Raw genomic sequence first — 18161 nt, forward strand, 5'->3', positions numbered from 1 at the left:
TGACACACAATTCATTATGCATAGGGGGGGTTGCATGTCAATGATTTGGAGGACAATAAGAATATTCTACGAGCTGATTATTTAGTACTTAACAGTGTAAAGACTGTGCCACGACCCAAATTAGAACAAGATATATAATGTCGAACAAATTATAGCAATATTTACAGCTAGCTTTTCAGAATATTGGCAGCTTGACGGAACGAGAATGGGTATAAGCTCATTAATGGTGAAAACTGCGCTGGCATAAAACTTCAGCATATATTAATCAATTATCTTCAAATCCTATCGTATATATCCACATGACAAGCTAATTAATTAGGTACTGATCTAGCTAGGCATATAATTTCTAAAATGAGATATCAAATCATGATCAAAAGATATTGTTTCAGATCAATTCTTACAAGCTAGTAAGCATCAAATCACCCCTAGCTATATATATATATATATTATGATCTTCACTAGCTATGAAGATGATCTATATATTGCAAATACAGTCATATAGCATTTCGTGTGTAGTGTGAGGCCGGCCCGTAGGAGTTCAAATCATGATCCAAAATGGATATATATTTACAGGTATATATAGTTAGATGTAATGTTTACTGATGCGTTATATTAATTATCTGTTTCAGGTCCTAGCTAGTTTTTTATCTAGCTAGTTTCTGGGTGATTAACTAGCAGCTTCATGATTATCTTCATGATATATAAAGCAATCAAACTTTCCTTTGAACTTGGCTATAATTTTACTCATTATATATAGACAAAAACACAGTATCTGAACCCCATAAAAGATCCGATATCCAATCATCTATATATATATGAAGTCTCAGATCTTCCAAAGGATAGTATATCATGCATCATTATTATCATCAAATGATGATTATTAATTACGTAACGTAGGGGGTGTGCATGGGATCGGTTTGGATTCTTGGTCTTGGAGATCTAATTAATTAATTTTCAATCCAGCGCCCCGACCTGGTCATTGGTTTCATAAATCATCAAACAGAATCAACCCAATTTAATTAACAAGCAAACAAATGCAAGGGATATTCAAAGCAATCTCTCAATCCCAGAAATTAACCAACAGCTAGCAAAACCTTCGGGCGGTTTGGGTTCCTTATTATTTGCCCATCGTACAGCAGGAACAATGGTTTTGAAAGCTTCGTCAAAGGATGCTGCATGCAGGTAGCTGGAGATAGAGTACTTAATTAAGAAAACTTGCAGAAATGTTACTCTTTATTAAATAATGCACTGATACTGTTTACAACATTTTAATTTCCTCCTGAAAGCATCAAAATCGCTGGAACAATAAAATTATATATATAAGGTAAACTAGTACTACTGCAAAGCATGATTTTGTTAAGTAAATGTTAGACAGCTAGGTTTATATTTAATTATTAGGAAATTGCAAAAGTAAAAATCATAAATTTAATTTACCCGTATCATCAACATGAAGGTTGCACTATTTTTAGCAGGAGATTAAACGTCGACTGTGCAACCAACGTCGACGGAAGGCAATACTGGATATATATCCAAGTGATCATCATGATGAACAAAGGCGCCCATGAAGTATCATGCATTTCAGTTTATTTCCTTTGACATGTAATTAAAAAGTCTTTGTATGCTGCAGTATGTGGAGCACATGATTACATGCTGTGTTACAGTCTGGGGCCACATGCACGTACGTCATTTGTATTTATGGGAGAAAATATTCTATTTGCAGTTTCGAGTGAAGGACTGTTTGTGCAGTCTCATTGATGAATGAGAGTAAAAGGAAAAAAAAAAATATTTTTAAAAAGAATATTATTGTAATTCTAAATTTTTTTAAAATATGACTGTATGGACTTGCATGAACAATCACAAATAAAGAGTACTGCATGTAGACTAACTCATACAGGAAAATGCTATTTATACGTAAAATTTTTACTTACATAACAATATATGCTGATGTGTTAGCTATTAATATATTAAAGATTATAATGAAATTTGAATTTGAAAAAAAAAAAACTGATAAAATTGATTTTGTAAGTAAAATTATAATTATACGTATATGGCACTACTGATCTTCATTATAAATCAAGGAATTAAGTATGTTTTTGTGGTTTGTTTAATGGATAGGTTGTTCTATAAACTCATTAAACTTAAATGATCAGTCAAACCAATACTTCTGATGTAGCCAATGTCCTTTGGACCAGATAGTATAAGGCTCGATCGGGTCTCTAAACGAGAGAACTATGTTCAAAACCCCCCACCCTGGCCTGTATCAAAAATGTTTTGGTTGGAAAAATTTTAAAACAGGATGATTCAAAAAATAAAACAAGAGCAAACCGGCCAGCTTCCAGTACCCGAGGAACTGAGGGGAGGGGAGACGGCCCCCTAATTGGTTACGAAAATTAAGCTGGGAGAGGGGTCCCTAGCTAGCTCTTCCCCTTGGATGTTGGCAAGTGATTAAACATGTGATCAACTATAGTTACCTTATTATCTGTTGAGAATGAATATGACATTACTGCATGCTTATATAACGTTCAAAAAGCTTGAAGTAATTGTGTACTTAATTTCATTATTCCGAGCTAATTAAATTAATTATTAGAGCTCATGATCTATTTGATGAATTAATATTTGTTATTTTCTATAGTATTTAAAATACAGTACTACGTGTTCAGTACAAGCACTATATATATATCAAAAAATCTTCACAACCTCCTAACACTCCACACTCTATATTTTTTTTTAATTTTTATTATTTTTTCTTTTATTAAATATTTATTATATGAATAATGAATAAAAAAATTAAAATAATTTAAAAAATAATAAACTCAGAAAAAAAATTTAAAAAAAATTTAAAAAAATTTTAAAATTTAAAATAATATAGAGTATGGAGTGTGGTGGAGATTGTGTAGCAAAACTATATATATATATGCTTGGCCGGGCATGGTGTAACACGAATTAATTCAGGTCCTCTCACTGTAACCCAGGTCACAGTAATGTCTCCAGGCATCGCGCTGCGTGTTTCTTGCTACATCTAGAAAGATCTTTCAGAAGTGAAAAGGAAGATTATGCGCCCAAAAAGAAAAAAAAGGGAAGATTATAGTACTTTTGATCTTTATGATCTTGTTTAATTACATTTCTACCTTTGCAGCTACTTTTTATCCTTCCAAAAGCCGAAAGGACAAACCAACTACGACAGCCACGTAAGAATATTCTTTGTATATAGAATTGGTGAAATGACGCTTTCGAGTGTGAACATTAGTGTCATCTCTAGCCAAAACACATGTTATAACACCGACAATATCGATTATCTAACTCCAATGAGAAATTGCCACGTTAGAAAAATAACCCATCAAATGATATAAGCATCCAGATAAAATGAAAATGTAGGATGTAAATAAACAAGTACAGGCAAGTTTCGTAAGCCATGAATCATGATGATCATTTAAATTTGTGTAACTTACTTCTGATAAATGCTGATGATCATAGTGTAATCTTCGAACATTAGATTTTTTAATATTTCTCTCTCTCTCTCTCTCTCTCTCTCTCTCTCTCTCTCTCTCTCTCTCTGTATATATATATTTATGTATTATCTATTGAAGTGGAGTTTTGTGTTTTGATATCAAGTCTGCTCAGGAGCACATGAAGCTTAGTACTCAAGCTATAGGCCAGATAACATGGTTGGCTCTTTTTGCTATCTGCAGCGCGCGGCAGCTAGCACTGAAGAGTGAAGATCCCTTAATTTGGTAGAGTAGTAGTCAAAAGGTCATGCTTTCTGGTGACAATGGAGGCAGAAGCTTTTTGACATGCAATAGGTTAATACTCAGATTAAGGATTCCAAAAGAGATTGCATACAAGATAATTAAAGACAGAGAGAGGGTTTTTTTTTTCTATTTGTTGTTGGTGTTGGTATTGTGGGAGGAGTTGAGAGGGTCTTTTCAGAGAAAGGGACTGTGGATGACATAACAGGAGAGAGTGAGTGGGGAAGAGGGAAGATTACCAAGAAAAATGTTGTGTGGGGGTTATGATAGTTTTTTTTTTCCTCTCTTTTTGCAGTGAGGGTGGTCTGAGTGGACATATATAACATATATATTGGAATTTGATTTGGCAGGATTTGAGGGGCTCTATCACTTTCATTCTTTCAACTGCCATAGACATCCTTGACATGAATGGAAGTTTTGATGTACCCTCACCACTCATTGCTCTTTAGACTTCCACATCCCAACAGCCTCACACCCCCCCCCCCCCCCCTCTCTCTTCTCCCCTCCTGATCTTTCTCCTTTTTCTGATCTCTGTGGCCTGGGGTGAACCGTGGATCACACAGTACCACACTCCAAAAAAAAAAAATATCAATATTAAAAATTGTTATAAAAATAATATAATCAATGACATGAATAGTTGTGTAATGGAATCGTACAATATTCCTATCTGTCATTTTTTTCTCTGGGTTCTGATCAGGGAAAGAAAAGGAAGAATATATGCGCGCTAGTTCTATGCGCAGCAAGCTAGAGTTGTGAACTACTTTTCATAATTTTACGTTAAAGTGTCCGGTCGAACACTCGATCCGAACCCCTCATCCCACCAAAAAGGACAAAGAAAAGCGGCAAAAGTACTTCTCAAAGTGGGATCTTAAGACTCCCTTAATAGCTAATTAGGGTGGGTACGTGATATAACTAGAAAAATCATATATCTTAATGGTGCTAATTGCTTTAGTTAAATTATGAGCAAATTATAATGTTTTCAGTGATAAGGACTAAATAAAAAGGCACAGGACAACCTTGTCACTTTCTTTGAAACCGGTTAATCCTTTGAGGGATCGATGTTTTGGTACGGTTCATGATCATCATGCATCAACTATATATATATATGGATCAGCTCCATAATATATCTCTGTTGAGTCTGTACCACGCTAGGAACTTCGATCGAAACGTGCACGTCGATTTGTCTAAATAAAATAAGAAACAGACACTACAAGATAAAGTATTGATGATGATGGTGGGTGTTTGGTAAACTAAGGTTGAGTTTGGTACTCTTCATTCTATTATTAATTAAAATCTTTTGCTTCATTTGCACTACTAGCATGACTGATTCACCAGTACTACTTATGAATAAGGCCTAATTAATTTATACATAATATTGCATTACTAAATACAAATACATTTAAGTACTGTACGTTACTAGTTCTTTCTTAGCGATCGAGCTAGGTTAATACGATCAGCAATGAAGCCAATTTTTTCGAAATAAGGGATCGAGGTCAATAGAGTTCGATAAAATTTGTTGGTAATAGTCATACTTTTATATATTGTAAAAAAATAATTGCAACGATTAATTTCTATCGTTGGTCAGTCGTGGGAATTGCCACGTGGCTAAGATCAATAATACCAATAAAATATTTTATAATAAATGCTAAATTGATCTATATCCCTTTCTTGAATTTTTTTTTTTTTTTTTCTAATCATATCCCTTTGAAGTTATTGCTGTAAAATGTCATAAAAAGAACTATTACTTTAAACTAGGCTCATAAATAAATAAATAAAAATTGTACGTGTTAGTTGAACTTATTACTGCAGAATGCCAAAATCCTTGCACATCGACCCATGATATAATTGTCATTTGATGTAAAATACAATATCTTTGCTTGGGGTTCGTAGCAGCAGTACCGAACCTCGTGCATGAAAGAGGGGAAGACGGTACTGGTCATTGACGACAGCGTCATTTGCGCGTCGAAGCGAGTAGGCTACATTTGTATTTTGGGATCATCTGAGTTAATCTGTAAAAGTAATATTTTGTAGATTGTATTAAGATATGTTTAAATACAAACAGGTTGATATATGTATTTAAATATATAAATTATGTTAAGATATGTTTAAATTTTTTAAAAAAAGTTAAAAAAATAATGAATTCCGTCGATAATTAATTCGAGATGAATTGAAATTATATTGTCATGAAAACATAGTTTTAACACGCTCCCACCCGGATTCTAATAACGTTTAGAAAATGTAAACGTGCTGGCACATGCATGGGATCAGCATAAAACTCTTCAAATAATTATATATATATATATATATATATCTATATATATATATCCTGTATAATTGTATGTGTACGTTAATTTTACACTATATAAGGAGGATCCAGCTAGCTCATATAATAGCATTACAATTTTCTAGCTATCAAGCATGACCATGGATATATTATGTCCACAAATCTCTCTCTCTCTCTCTCTCTCTCTCTCTCTCTCTCTCTCTCTCTCTATATATATATATATATTATATACATCCCGTTTGGTAACTAATCTCAGTTCCCTTATTCATATAACAAACCAAAGATATATAGAGCAGTAGTACTACAAATTTATAAACAGATAATATATATCCTCGATCGTATGAAAAGAAAATAGAGTTCGAACAAGGGATTTAATTAAACGTGCACTAAGCTGCTTAATTAATGTTTATTTCATGTGCTCTAAATTTAAATGAGTTTGTCAATCTTTATGGTACATGTGTTCCTATATATATCATGTCATGTCTGATATCCCCGAATAGGGGAGTATATGCTACGTACTAAGTTGAAATGTACATCAGGAATATTATCTTGGCTGGATTTCTAATATTTTTGTTGATCTACGTATATACATACCGCGTGTGTGATCAACATACATGACAAACATTTGAACTTTATTTAATAAAAAAGAAAAAGAAAAATTGTTGGTATACTGTGCGTGCATGTGTGAGTGCGTCAGAGAGAGAGCGAGACAGAGAACAGTGTGTGCCAGTCTTGTGTAGACTCCGTAGACAACCATAAGAAGATGGGAAGGAATAATTCATCTGCAAGAAACATTCTATTTAGCGTTTACTAGTTGACCAAAACTACATGACCGGGTGAGAAGTGTGAACCACACCACAAAAGAAAAGAAAAAAAAAAAAAAAAAAACCCTTCGTTACCGACTGTGTTATACGGACAACATGCACCAAAGCTAGCTATTAGCAATTAGAAGAGGATCAAGGAAAAGAAAAGCTTCGAAATAATGGAAGAAGATCAAAGAGGATCAGCTCCAAATTACGAGCTGCAAGTTTCTTTCTCAACTACTCCACAAGCGATCCCAGAAATGGGGTTTGTACAGTTTGAAGATAACCAGGTCCTAAGTTTCTTGGCTCCCTCGCAGTCTTCCCAGATTTCTCAGCCTCTCAGCGGCGGCGGAACCACAACCACCGCCACTACTAGTACTGGCGTCACATCCAACACAAACCCCACCAACATGGGGTTCAGCCATAACGACCTTGTTACTAGATCTTCTTGGAATAATGATCAGGTGGTTAGCGCACTGTTTTGAGAAAAAACATGACTGAATTAAACTAGATTTTTGCCTAATTTATATACTATTGTGCCCCTTGACATTATTTTTTAATGAGGGATTAGTTTATTGTATGCTTCTTTCACTACTTTAGTATATATCTATTGATGGAGTTGCTGCTCGATCGTTTTGTATTCAATTTTCTTGTTGAAAATTTAGGTCGGAACAATGGATCCCAAGGTCGTCAACGACGAAAACTGTACCGGTAATGCTAGCGATGGCAACAATTCATGGTATCCTTCTCCTAACTTGATCGTTTTCTTAATTTCTCTTTTCATGGGTATTCTCTCTCTCTCTCTCTCTCTTTCTCTCTCTCTCTCTCTCCCCCCCTAATGCCCAAATAACAAACATGCACGTATAAGATCACAACCTCAAAAGAAATTATAGTTTACATTCTTCCACAGAATCTAAGGAGATCTACGCATATATATGGGAGAGATATTGCTTCTGTTTCCTTACAGCAAGCGTGCTTTTTGCACACCATGTCATTGCATTAATCTCTCTCTCACTCTCCCTCTGTCTCTCTGTCTCCCTCTCTCTCACTCGTGGGTGCGAGAGCACAAGTAGTACTTCATGGCATAAAAGTCTTGATACACATTGATACCCGAATCCCCAACTCCATCAGTGGATTTCTTTTTCTTCCAATTATTAGCCCCGTTCTCCTCATATCTTTCTTTGCTTGTCTTTAAAACGAAAAGAAAGAAGTAAACGGATCTAATTAGGAATTTGGCAGGTGGAGGAGCTCAAACTCGGATAAGAGCAAGGTGAAGGTGAGAAGGAAGCTTAGAGAGCCAAGGTTCTGTTTCCAAACAAGGAGTGATGTGGATGTCCTTGACGATGGTTACAAATGGAGGAAATATGGCCAGAAAGTTGTCAAGAATAGCCTTCATCCAAGGTACTCTTTCTTTTCCGTTGCTAGCTAGCTAGCTAGCTTTTCATTTAATGTCATATTTATATGGATAAAACATACATTTATTAGCTTTAACACAACATATATATTCATAGTAATAATTAGTTATAATAAACGAAGGTAAGCTGATTTGAATAGTAAATATTATTTGCAAATTCATGTATTAGTACTCATTCTTATGCTTAATCTCGCGTCCATATTATATATAGTATTGTAAAGTACTCATGTAAAACCCGTTCATGCATAATAAAGACGCCTTAATTAAGTACTTCTCGATCGATTACAAGATAATTAATATTGTGGATGGCATTGAAAATTCATAACTGATTAGAAGACTCAAGTAATTTTAGAAAAAAGTACAATTTATATGCAAAAGTAATTATAAGTTTGTTTAATTTTGATGCATAATTAGTTAGCTAGCTCTGATTTATTAATAGTTAATTAATGGTTTATAGTACGTACATCACCCTACTGATCGATTTTGTTGAATTTACAATATCATAGATTTAGCTTCAAGCCGATCGAGGTTTGGTATTATAGTACATAACTGATCCTAACTTATAGATCATAATTAATTTATATCTTGTTTATGGCTTGTAAGGAGTATCAAACAAGTTACTTTTCCAGATCAAGCTAGCTAGCTGACATGCATGTTCAAGCTGTATAAATAGGCCAGACCCGGCCGGAAAGTTATTTCCATTTTCTTGCATGCATGTACTCCAATTAGCTAATTCGATTGATCACCATGCATGCACTGCATGATCATGACGTACATGCATTTAATTAATTTTTCTTCTTTCAAATGTATGTATATAACGTTGTACTACTATTGGCCCATATGTATCGAAGTAGTACATATCGTCTCGACCGGGTAAATCATCATGTTAAACTAGCTAGCAGAGGGAGTGACTAATCATGGAGGAGAAACATATATACATCGTAAGTTGTAGTGTGGCGGCCTGATTAAATTATTGTTCGATCAAGATATATACACACACACACACACATGATATTATATGCTCCTCGTTGATGGGGACTGATCAGTTCCAAAATATGTCTTATGATTTCACTCATTCATGATCTAATATTCCTGGTATTATAATATATACATAAATTTCCTACGTGTGGTTCCATATTGGAATTCAGTTCCAGCTTAAAAATTTAAATATTGTTTCTTTAGTTCAGTTAATTGATTCAATGAACAAGACAGACTGGAGATGTTTGTAGAGATACCATACGACGAATGCATGCATGCATGGTGCTAGCTCGCACATCCTTTATATCTTTGGTAAATATGGAATATTGTTCTTTTAATTAGTACGTGAGTACAGCATGGGAATTAACTTAAATTCTGAAATTCTTCGATATTCTTTTTCCCTTGTGTCATTCCTTCTCTGCTCAGTCTAACGATGGTACTCCATCGTGGGCTGACATGCATATTCATTCATTAAAAGATTATATGGAACGTATTCACTTTATATGTAAATGTACTTAATTAGGTCGGGAGTACGTAGTCCGCAGTACTATTTCTAGCTACGGCCTCCAATTCACCAGATCATGAGTCTTAATCGTAGTCAATAATTTAGGGTTAGAATATAAAGGGTCACTTATTAGTGCCATTAATTAATTAATTAGCTTTTGAGAGTTGCAAAATCAGCCATATAGTCATGTACATATATATTACATGCAGTGAGTTAGTGAGTTCTCTGTCATTAAGAAATGTTAAATCAGAAAAAGACATGCGAAAGTCATCGTCTCCGGCCTCTCGATCGTGACAACAATGTTGATCATCTTCCTCCTGATCAACTAGTACTGTTGGGTTATAATTTATGCAATTTTCTAGATAGTTTTGAATTAGTACTTCCTCTATATATATATATATATATATATATATATTATATATATATATATTGATCACAGGAAAAAACATGCATGTAAAATTATAAGTAATTATTGCATGGGTGTGATCATGGATTGATCATGAAGTAGTACTCCTTATATATATCCAGAATGATCTTTAATTAAGCACAATAGTTCCAAATTAATCAAAACTGGGTGTAGCATTTGTTTTGTTAATTTGTGTGTATATAGTGAGCATCTTAAATGATAACAGCTAGCATTAAAATTGCTGCATGCCGGCCGAGTACTTACTAAAATATAATGAATAAAAAAAAGTGGGTAATCTAGGATTAATAGAGAGCTATTATCATGTACGTATATACGTCATGTAACGCGGGATGAATAATTGATGGAGGAGATATATTGAAAGAAAACCCAGAACCTGACATGCACCCAGCTTACAACAGCTAGCGCGCGGCAAGTTGAATGATGAACAATGGGTCTTATCTCTGCATGCCCTTTCTTTTTCTTTCTTTTTCTGTGCACGTGTCTGCCCTTTCTTTTTCGGTTTGTGAAAAAGGCTCTGCTTACTGCTTGCTTTCTGTATAAAATATAAAGGTTCTTTTTTAATGGTTCATGATCGTAGCTAGCTGGCTTATCTTTCTCAAAAAAAAGGTAGGCTTTCTTCCTGCTGTTCTCAGAATTAACTACGAAATTAACTTATAATTTTCCCTTGTCATTTAGAAAGCGTGAAAGTATAATTGTACTTATAAATAATGAAGTAAATTAACCAAACAATGAATTAATTAGCTAATTAATGATAGCTACTGCATGCATATATAGTCTCAGAAAAGGAAGCCCCAGAAAGATCGAGTTAAGAACCATGAAGCTGGAATGTGCTACCAACTACCATGCAATTATTGAATAGGAGACCAATTTATTAGCTAGGATAAACATGCATGCCTAAATTAAGATCAGGAATAACAGGATAACCTGAAGTTGAGAATTTTCACATTTTGCGTACACACAATAATGAAAAGATCATCACCTAATTAACATATAATACATAGGCTAGTGCTTGTGTCGGTGTACTTTTGAAATTTTTGAGAGTTGAAAGTTACACCTGCTGGGTCTCTGTGTGCTGGTTTGATGAACTTTTTAGAACATAAAATTAAAATTAAAACAAAAAAAAAAGGGTTATGCATTGAATCTGGTAGCATGATATAATAATATTAAACGCGCATTCACAAGATTACGATCTGGTTAATTAATCTGGAGGGATGGTTACTGATCATCGGCATGCCATGATTCCTTGTTAGCTAGTAGTCCAAACTAGCTATCTAGGTCGATTAAGAACGGCCTAATGAGCTGCTAGCTGGTTACTCACAATAAAATATATAATTTGGTGCATTCTTTATGAGATCAATGTAATTAGATCCCAATTACCATGCATGCATGGGCTCGTATTAACTTTGAAGATTGACATGGTGAAATGGATGGCAAGGGCGCAGCTTCAAGAATAATGGATCTCTTTTGAGGATGATTGTCATGAAATTGATGCTCGCTAGCTGCAGCCGTTTATATTCCTGTCCTCCTGGGACATTATAAATCTACAAATAGTAGATCATGCGGGGTTGAGGTTCTTGGGGCCGGGTATTTCTAAGGATATTTTAACCATTATATATATAGTTTCTCCTACTCATCTTGTTTCCCATGCGCATGTGTTGCATTTCTTAGCTAGGCTTTGTTTTGAATCCTGAAGGACGTGCCCCTGTGCTTGTGTTTCTTGCTCTCTATTAATTCTGATCTTGTAAACAAAAGGAACGATTAATATTGCTAATTATCATCTTGCAGTACTTGAAAAACGATAATACACTGACAACAAAAATATATAGCTGCAAGAAGGGATATTTAGATTGCTAGTAGCTAGAGAATACATGAAGAAACCGTAGGAAAAGAAACTTAGACTAAGATATCAGCCCTTGAACCAGTGGACAATTACCTCAGCCAAGTCCTATGATAATGATAAATTAGCTAGTAACGTTCAATAGGAGGCTGCATGATTGCAGATGATTTAATTTACAGTACTACTGCTCAGTTTTCCTGATAATAATATATATATACACATTTTTTCCCCTTAATTTACGTACTTATTTACACACACATGCTAAATTTACGCATGGCAAAAATGGTTGGTACACCCACTAGCTAGCCACGATCTGGCTGTCAGATGAATTGTATGTTTATAATAAGCCTTTTTGACTGCTATGAAGTGAAATTTTTACATGAATTTGATGATCATGATACTGTTTTAATGGAAGGGATCTTGAGTGTTTCTATCATGCATTGATCTCGTTGATCATCATGAATTTGATCTTGATAAGAGAAAAAAGCGAGAAAATGATCAAAAGAATAGATTTTTTTTTTCTTAGTACTGCTGATCAGTAGATCATTACGATCTCTTATTGTGTGAATTACAGGACTCTTTATGATCAAGGAAAAACAAGTTTAATTTTGCATATTCTACACCATGCTAATTTTGCCTATACACTTGATGAAGTGCTACGTACTAGTTTTCTTTTTCCTTTACAAATTTTACAACAGGAATATTAAAGGGTACTCATGATTTATATGTTTACTTTTATATATATGTTGGCTAATGGCAGAAGTTATTACCGATGTACCCATAATAACTGCCGGGTGAAGAAGAGAGTGGAACGATTATCAGAGGATTGTCGAATGGTGATAACAACCTATGAAGGTAGACACAACCACTCTCCTTGTGATGACTCAAACTCATCAGAACACGAATGCTTTACCTCATTCTGATTGAATATCGATGCATGGCGCAGCCTCAATCCGATCGATCGAGAACCAAAAACGTTGTTGTAATATTAATGAATATATATATTGTATCAGTTTGTGACAGAATTAAATTATGTTGATATGATTTTGAGGGATTAATGGCTGATATATTTATTAATGTTCATACGTACGTACCTCTCTGTCATGATCAGTTTCAAAAGGGGATGTCTTGCAGTGTATTAATTAGGCCTCTAGATTGAAGCGCTAGCTAGCTAGTGATCATCATGATGTTATTACGAATATAATGCAGCTTTTGGGTAGTGAATGCAATATTTATACGTATCTGTATTGCCCTGAACCTTTTTTCAACACCAAAGTTACAAGTTAGCGCGCAGAAAAGAATCACGAGAACATGAAGATCATCATTAAAGCTAGCGCGGCTATGATTTCATGTATATATGAAGCATGCCCAGCGGCTCTGCTCGGAAATCCACCATGCATGTCGTACAACAGCTCTCTCTCTCTCCAAATCATGTTGAAAGAGAAAAAGTGGAGAAATGGGGTACAGACATCAGCAGAATTCAAATGCCAGATGCGGTACTGTTCACTTGAGCTATTCTCGAACTGTTGTCTGGTTATAGTATATTTTTTTTATCTTCTCTCCGCAAAGTACAGTACTGGATTACGTTGGGGATCACAATTCCCTCTACTTATGATCTCCAAAATAGATCATGTTCATTTCGGGATCCAAATTAATTGCCTGCAGTTTGAGATGATCTTGCCCGAATACCCTAAGAAAGGTACTGCTCCATCTTCTTTTTATCTTTCTGAAAACGTGATGATTTATCCACAAAATAAGACAGCTCCATTGACTTTTGTAAAATTATCCAAATATTCAAGATCATAATTTCCACAAAACAAGACAGTTCCATTGACTTTCATCAGGGTGACAAATCTATATGCTATTTTTGTTTTGTCTGGAACGAATAGGAATTAGCTAGGATATGTTTGCTAATTCCCACCTCCACTAGCTAGGATTAAGTTTCAACCGATCTTAATTATTGCAGGCTGATCAGCTTCCATATATAGGTTTTTGTCTGCAATACGTGGAGGTGAGAGGATCAGCTCTACGCTGGGCCAGATAATTCTATCCTTTATTTAATTCGACGGTGAAATGAACTTAATAAAACCTAAGCAAGAAAAAAAATACTCCTCGAAGGATCAAAATTCCCTCTTTCCAATGGGCCTACTGGCGTACTGCAAAGGCCCAAGAGCCCGATAAAGCAAACCCATAACATTCAGCCCCAGCTAGTTCATTTGGGCTGACAATCGTAAGCCCTAAATCATTCAGCACAACCGGCGGATAAAGTAATTGCATAACCCCGCCTGAATCACATGAAACTCAAATGTCTCCCCCAGATAAGTATTCCTGGCGGGATAATGGGCCTGGCCAGGGAGTTTAGAGTTTAAACGGTAACCAACCCGAACCCAATTTGAATGATGGGATTGGGTTGTTACACAAACCAAGCCCTCCCTCACTGGAGGGAACTCATGATAAGGTTAAGGTCCAGTTTGTATTCGCAACTCATCTCAACTCATCTTAATTCATCTCAACTCATCTCACTATTATTCGTTACTATTCATTAACTTTAACTCACAAATCTCACTACTATTCACAATCCATCTCAACTCATTTTAACTCATCTTCGAATTCAAACGACACCTAAGTTGATTTAAGTATTGGATTCATAGAGATATTAAATCAATAATTTGATTTAAGCATGGGAGACGTTTAATATCTCTCTGAGTTTTCTGGTGCAGATTCGCTAGAAGTATTGACCAAGATGTTGTGCACAACAAAGATTCGGAGACATCCTTTTTAATTATTTGAATAAATTAGATGATTCAACTTTAACAAGAGAGATTTTATTGAATGCATCCAGCTACATGATTAATATTGTTAAGGGTAGTGATAGGCTAACAAACAACCCATTCACAACTTATAGACTTAACTTTAAATATTATCATATTTTTTATTATATTTAAACACATAAAATCAAAAATAAAAGTCAAAATCAAATTTAAAATAATATTATTTTATTATATAGTTGTATACAAATTGTTATTTAATAGTAACTTTATCATTTTCCTATTGTTTGTGGAATTTTTTTAAACATTATAGATTCATATAAATATTTGATGTCCTACCTAGCTATGATCTCTTATTAAATATTAGCTAGCTAATTTTGTCAAGATAATTTGATAGAACCATTATGGATCTCTAGCTAATCTTATATTAGAAAGAAAAAATAATAGCAGTTAGTATCTTAATTACTATCTTGTAAAATTTTTCAAGCATCAATGGTTTTTATCTTGGAAAATATTTTAATTTAGCCATAAAAAAAAAAATTACACAAAGAGTGATGCTACTCTTCATCTCATATCATACACTTTATATATTTAAAAAAAAATTATTTTATTTTTATTAAACTAATTGAGTTATTCTACTCCTCATCTATATATTACATACTTGTTATGAAAAAAAAAATATAAAATTAAAAAATGTGTGATGTGTGTGGAATAATAAGTAAAATTATTTTTATATAAAAATAAATTATAAACTTACGTGGCTCGATGTAATAAATTTTATTATAAAATAACTTTATTGAATATGACAATAAATATTTCATATCTAACCTTGGATTAAGCTTGAAAACCTGAGAAAAATAATCGATTCCTGACCGAATATTCCCGCGTAGTTAGGGTTAGCGTTTTTGTTTTCTTTGCAGCCGCGTATATAATACCCCTTCCTTTACCTACCAGTCAGATCGTCTCATACACATCCTATTCACTTTCAGTGTTGCAACAACACTAGAGACTTCAGAGAGAAGATGGAGCAGACCTTCATCATGATCAAGCCTGATGGTGTCCAGAGGGGCCTGGTATGTGGGCTTGGGCTTTCTCTCTTTGTTTTTGGAAGTGTAATTCTTAATCATGGTTATAGATCTGCTGTGTGGTAGGTAGGGATTGTGTAAGAAAGAAAAGGAGAAAGTTTTGGTGTTTCTTTTTTGTACCTGATTTCTTCAGACATGTTTCGATTAAATCTGATGAGGCGTTTGTGGGCTTTCGTTTGTTTTGAGAAGTGCTGTTTCTGTTCATAGATCTAGTGCTTGGTTGATGAGAGTATGGAGCACCGAACACCAAGTTGATCAGTTTAACCTATCTTGCAACTGCTTTTGTTTAATCGAGACAGCTTGATTTCGTAAAGCATTTATCTGTGTTTCAGGTTGGTGAGATCATTAGCAGATTTGAGAAGAAGGGCTTCTATTTGAAAGGTAAGATCTTTTCGATCATTCATCGTAGAATATGAGCTGTGAAGTACTTATGGGTTGGCAGTAATATGTGCCTGTAAGCTTTACATATGACGATTTCCAATATGTGCATCTATAATTAGATGTAGACCCTGATTGCATAATTTGCATGAGAGTCTGAAATGACAGTTATGCCATAGGTGGTCTACTCTTAGAGGGTTCAATCTGAAATGCTCATGTTTTTGGTTGAATGTCATTGGAATCCCATAATTCTCTTTCTTCTGTCCTGAAATGAACAAAAAAATGAAACATCAATTTCTGTAGTAGACGTGCAGAAAACTCCATTCTGATTAGCAAAAAGAATAGTTGCATGGAATGTTCTTCGCGTTTTCAAAAAAATGAGTTTCTATAAATTTATGCTTAACTTGCTCAAATTTTAGGGAAAGTATGAATTAAAGGTAGCTGTTGAATAATGGAACTCCTTTCTTCTTCTGTAGTTGAGTAAATGTAATCTGTGTTTAGGTTTGAAGCTCATCACTGTGGACCGTTCTTTTGCTGAGAGGCACTATGCGGACTTGTCTGCGAAGCCCTTTTTCAATGGGTTGGTTGAATACATCATTTCTGGTCCTGTTGTTGCTATGGTTTGGGAGGGTAAGAATGTTGTGACAACTGGTCGAAAGATTATTGGAGCTACAAATCCTTCGGATTCTGCCCCTGGAACCATCCGTGGTGACTTTGCAGTTGAAATTGGGAGGTAATTTCATCTTCCTTTAACTGAATACTTTTCAAAATACCAAGGTTTGTTTCTTTCTCTTGCAAAATTTGGTCATGGTCTCATATGATATCCTGTACGCATTTTGTTGATAAAGAATGGTCATCTCATGTAGGCATTGATGGTCTTAAAGTACTGTTTTGTTTTGTTGATAAAGAATTGTCATCTCATGTAGGCATTGATGGTCTTAAAGTACTGTTTTGTTTTGTTGATAAAGAATGGTCATCTCATGTAGGCATTAATGGTCTTAAAGTGCTGTTTTGTTTCAACTTGTTCACTTGGCTTCTACTTATCAAGAAAAAAAATTGTACTTGGTTTGTTTCTGATGCGAACAAAATTTCCCAATGTGGGTTGTGATCATGTAAATGTGTTCAATACCCTGTAATCTTTTATTCTGGTTGAAAACTTTTTTTTTTTATAATTTTCTTTTACGGATCCCAGCAAATTATATGCTTTGTATTCCTCTTTCTTCAGAACATCTTCCGATAAAATTTTTTGAAGCTAGGAAAATTAATGCAGAAATGGAAAGTGAATTTTGAGTAATTCTACTTTGAACTTGGATTAGTGATACCTAAGGATTGGAAAACGTCTAATGCTTAAGTTACTTTATGCAGGAACGTTATTCATGGAAGTGATTCGGTTGAGAGTGGGAGGAAAGAAATTGCTCTTTGGTTCCCTGAAGGCCCTATTAGCTGGGAGAGCAGTCTTCACCCTTGGATCTACGAGTGAATGCTATTCTCACTTATTTATATTTATGACTACTGTTTTGATGAGCTGGTTATGAAGTTTTGACTTGACTTGGTTATGTCTGCTTCCTTGGAACTTTACTTTATACATGCTTATTAAATCAAACACAAAGTAATTTAAGTTATTTGATTATGGGCTTGCATGAGTAATTTTTTTTTTTTTTTTAAAATGGTCTGCTTCGGATGACCATTGCAATGGAAGCCCTTTTGAATGAAAACATTAGCGGGAGTTGTTTGCTTGATTTCTCTCCCCAAAGGCTGTGTATGTTTGTGTGATACGAACCAGTGGATTGAACTAGATGAAAGTTGTCGACATTGGACACGAACCAAATTAGTGGTCTTTGATGTGATATGATGGTCATGCATTCATGTTGGTTTTGGAATCATTGGAGTAGTGGAGGACGTGTACGTCAGTCGGTCTCTTCTCCCAATTCAGAAG

General features: G+C 34.6%; 2 protein-coding genes across 2 annotated transcripts; both read left to right on the top strand.

Moving 5' to 3' along the window:
• Nucleotides 1–6791: 6791 nt before the first annotated feature.
• On the top strand, nt 6792–13083 carry LOC121240063 (probable WRKY transcription factor 12). Its single transcript, XM_041137516.1, has 4 exons — nt 6792–7297; nt 7499–7572; nt 8073–8234; nt 12755–13083. The coding sequence occupies exons 1-4, from the start codon at nt 7013–7015 to the stop codon at nt 12915–12917; spliced, it is 684 nt and encodes a 227-aa protein (XP_040993450.1). The 5' UTR covers nt 6792–7012; the 3' UTR covers nt 12918–13083.
• Nucleotides 13084–15718: 2635 nt separating this feature from the next.
• On the top strand, nt 15719–17852 carry LOC121238488 (nucleoside diphosphate kinase B-like). The gene is made up of 4 exons (XM_041135372.1): nt 15719–15835; nt 16180–16228; nt 16727–16958; nt 17591–17852. The coding sequence occupies exons 1-4, from the start codon at nt 15785–15787 to the stop codon at nt 17703–17705; spliced, it is 447 nt and encodes a 148-aa protein (XP_040991306.1). The 5' UTR covers nt 15719–15784; the 3' UTR covers nt 17706–17852.
• The last annotated feature ends 309 nt before the right edge of the window (nt 17853–18161 follow it).

The sequence above is a fragment of the Juglans microcarpa x Juglans regia genome, chromosome 7D (assembly GCF_004785595.1).
Source record: "Juglans microcarpa x Juglans regia isolate MS1-56 chromosome 7D, Jm3101_v1.0, whole genome shotgun sequence".
In the NCBI taxonomy this organism is placed as follows: Eukaryota; Viridiplantae; Streptophyta; class Magnoliopsida; order Fagales; family Juglandaceae; genus Juglans; species Juglans microcarpa x Juglans regia.

Excerpts from the sequence above, each read along its gene's own strand:
- LOC121238488 (XM_041135372.1), top strand. The coding sequence starts at position 15,785 with ATGGAGCAGACCTTCATCATGATCAAGCCTGATGGTGTCCAGAGGGGC. Across the intron at positions 16,229-16,726 it reads GAAGGGCTTCTATTTGAAAG|GTTTGAAGCTCATCACTGTG; the intron begins GTAAGATCTTTT and ends ATCTGTGTTTAG. Across the intron at positions 16,959-17,590 it reads TTTGCAGTTGAAATTGGGAG|GAACGTTATTCATGGAAGTG; the intron begins GTAATTTCATCT and ends TACTTTATGCAG.
- LOC121240063 (XM_041137516.1), top strand. The coding sequence starts at position 7,013 with ATGGAAGAAGATCAAAGAGGATCAGCTCCAAATTACGAGCTGCAAGTT. Across the intron at positions 7,573-8,072 it reads AGCGATGGCAACAATTCATG|GTGGAGGAGCTCAAACTCGG; the intron begins GTATCCTTCTCC and ends GGAATTTGGCAG. Across the intron at positions 8,235-12,754 it reads AAGAATAGCCTTCATCCAAG|AAGTTATTACCGATGTACCC; the intron begins GTACTCTTTCTT and ends GGCTAATGGCAG.